We start from the raw sequence: 1,295 nt of genomic DNA, 5'->3' as shown, positions 1-1,295 counted from the left end.
GAAGTGCCTGCTGTCCAGTTCTTGTGATTCCACGCAGAGATATCATCAAGTATTTCGAAGAAGAGAATCGTACAGCATCGGGAATAGCTGAAGAAAGGCGCCGCTCCGTGCTGCATCTTGCGGTGTTGTCAGTGTCAGACTGTGGTTCCTTGCTGGGATGCTGCGCAAGGCGCATCGCCTAGGCGTTCTCGAGCTGCCGCTCAGCCCTGCCCGGGAGGCGGCGAGAACTCCTCTCTCTGTGTTGTCTCTGCTGTCCGCTGCACAGCCCACAGCCCCTCCAGCCGGCTGCTCGTGCTCCAGAGGGCTGCTAAATTCTGACTGCCAGGTCGGGGTCGCTTCATTTGATGGCAATCTGGCCCTGGTGAATGGACGGAGACGTGGGGGAGGCAAGTGGCAGCAGTGCCAGGCAAGGTCGCTAAGGTAGCGGTACGCGGCAGGTACTTCGTGTAAGCAACGTACGAGCGAGCAGCGCAAGTCCTGCCGGGTCCAGTCGAGCGAGTCCTGCCCTCAACTAACTGAAGTTGTGCCCTCTGCCGTGTCCTGGCTGGCGGTGCGTTGGCCTTGTCCTTGTCAACCGCAGGCAAACCAAATCAAAACAAAGCACAGCAAAAGGAAACGAAACGAAACGCCCTCCATCCTCCACCACTCGCCGTGCGTCCTGCGCTGCATTGCATTATCGCAACATTGGCCCCCCCGTTCCAGCAGCCCTCCGTCGCCTCTGCAGGCGCCTAAAGCCACAGCCCTGAGCCAGTCGAGGTCGAGTCCCGACTCACTCGACACTAAAAAGGCACCAGACCATCAAACGTCGCCAGAACTGCTGCCGCCTCGGACCTGAATCTTACCTGCTCCGATCTAAGCCCAATCCTCTCGCCCCGGCAAACCTGCGCCTTCGTCCCCATCGAGCAAATCAGCCCTTCTTCTCCCCTCCGCTCCGCTTCTCACTGCACCTCCCCTTCCCGTCCCCGGGCTTGCTCTTCTTCCCTCCTCCATATGAGTTCGCTGAACTCCCGCTTCAAGAGCCTTGGTCTCGGCAAACGCAAATCCACCGCCAGCATCCAGAGCGTCCAGGCCGCGCCCCCCACCATCGCCGGTACCCCTCCTCCAGGCCAAATACCGCAGGCGCCGTCTCCAGCCCAGGCTCAGGCTCAGGCTCAGGCTCAGGCTCAGGCTCAGTCTCCCCAGCCTCAGCAACACCAGTTCCAGCACCCGCACCCGCTTCGCACGCATCCCGGCCAGGCGCAGACCCAGACGCCGCCGCCGCCAGGCTCCTCCTCCAGCCCAATGAACCACCAAGG

The 1,295-nt window shown here is 61.5% G+C and overlaps 1 protein-coding gene across 1 annotated transcript; it reads right to left on the bottom strand.

The window, feature by feature from the left end:
* Positions 1-852: 852 nt before the first annotated feature.
* BBK36DRAFT_1164065 (hypothetical protein) lies at positions 853-1,227 on the bottom strand (the record flags this gene model as incomplete). Its single annotated transcript, XM_024894609.1, has 1 exon — positions 853-1,227. The coding sequence occupies one exon, from the start codon at positions 1,225-1,227 to the stop codon at positions 853-855; it is 375 nt and encodes a 124-aa protein (XP_024744722.1).
* Between the last annotated feature and the right edge of the window lie 68 nt (positions 1,228-1,295).

This window comes from Trichoderma citrinoviride, assembly GCF_003025115.1.
Source record: "Trichoderma citrinoviride strain TUCIM 6016 unplaced genomic scaffold BBK36scaffold_381, whole genome shotgun sequence".
Lineage (NCBI taxonomy): Eukaryota > Fungi > Ascomycota > Sordariomycetes > Hypocreales > Hypocreaceae > Trichoderma > Trichoderma citrinoviride.
Note: the sequence above shows the minus strand (reverse complement) of the source record. Positions and strands in the feature narration are given on the sequence as shown.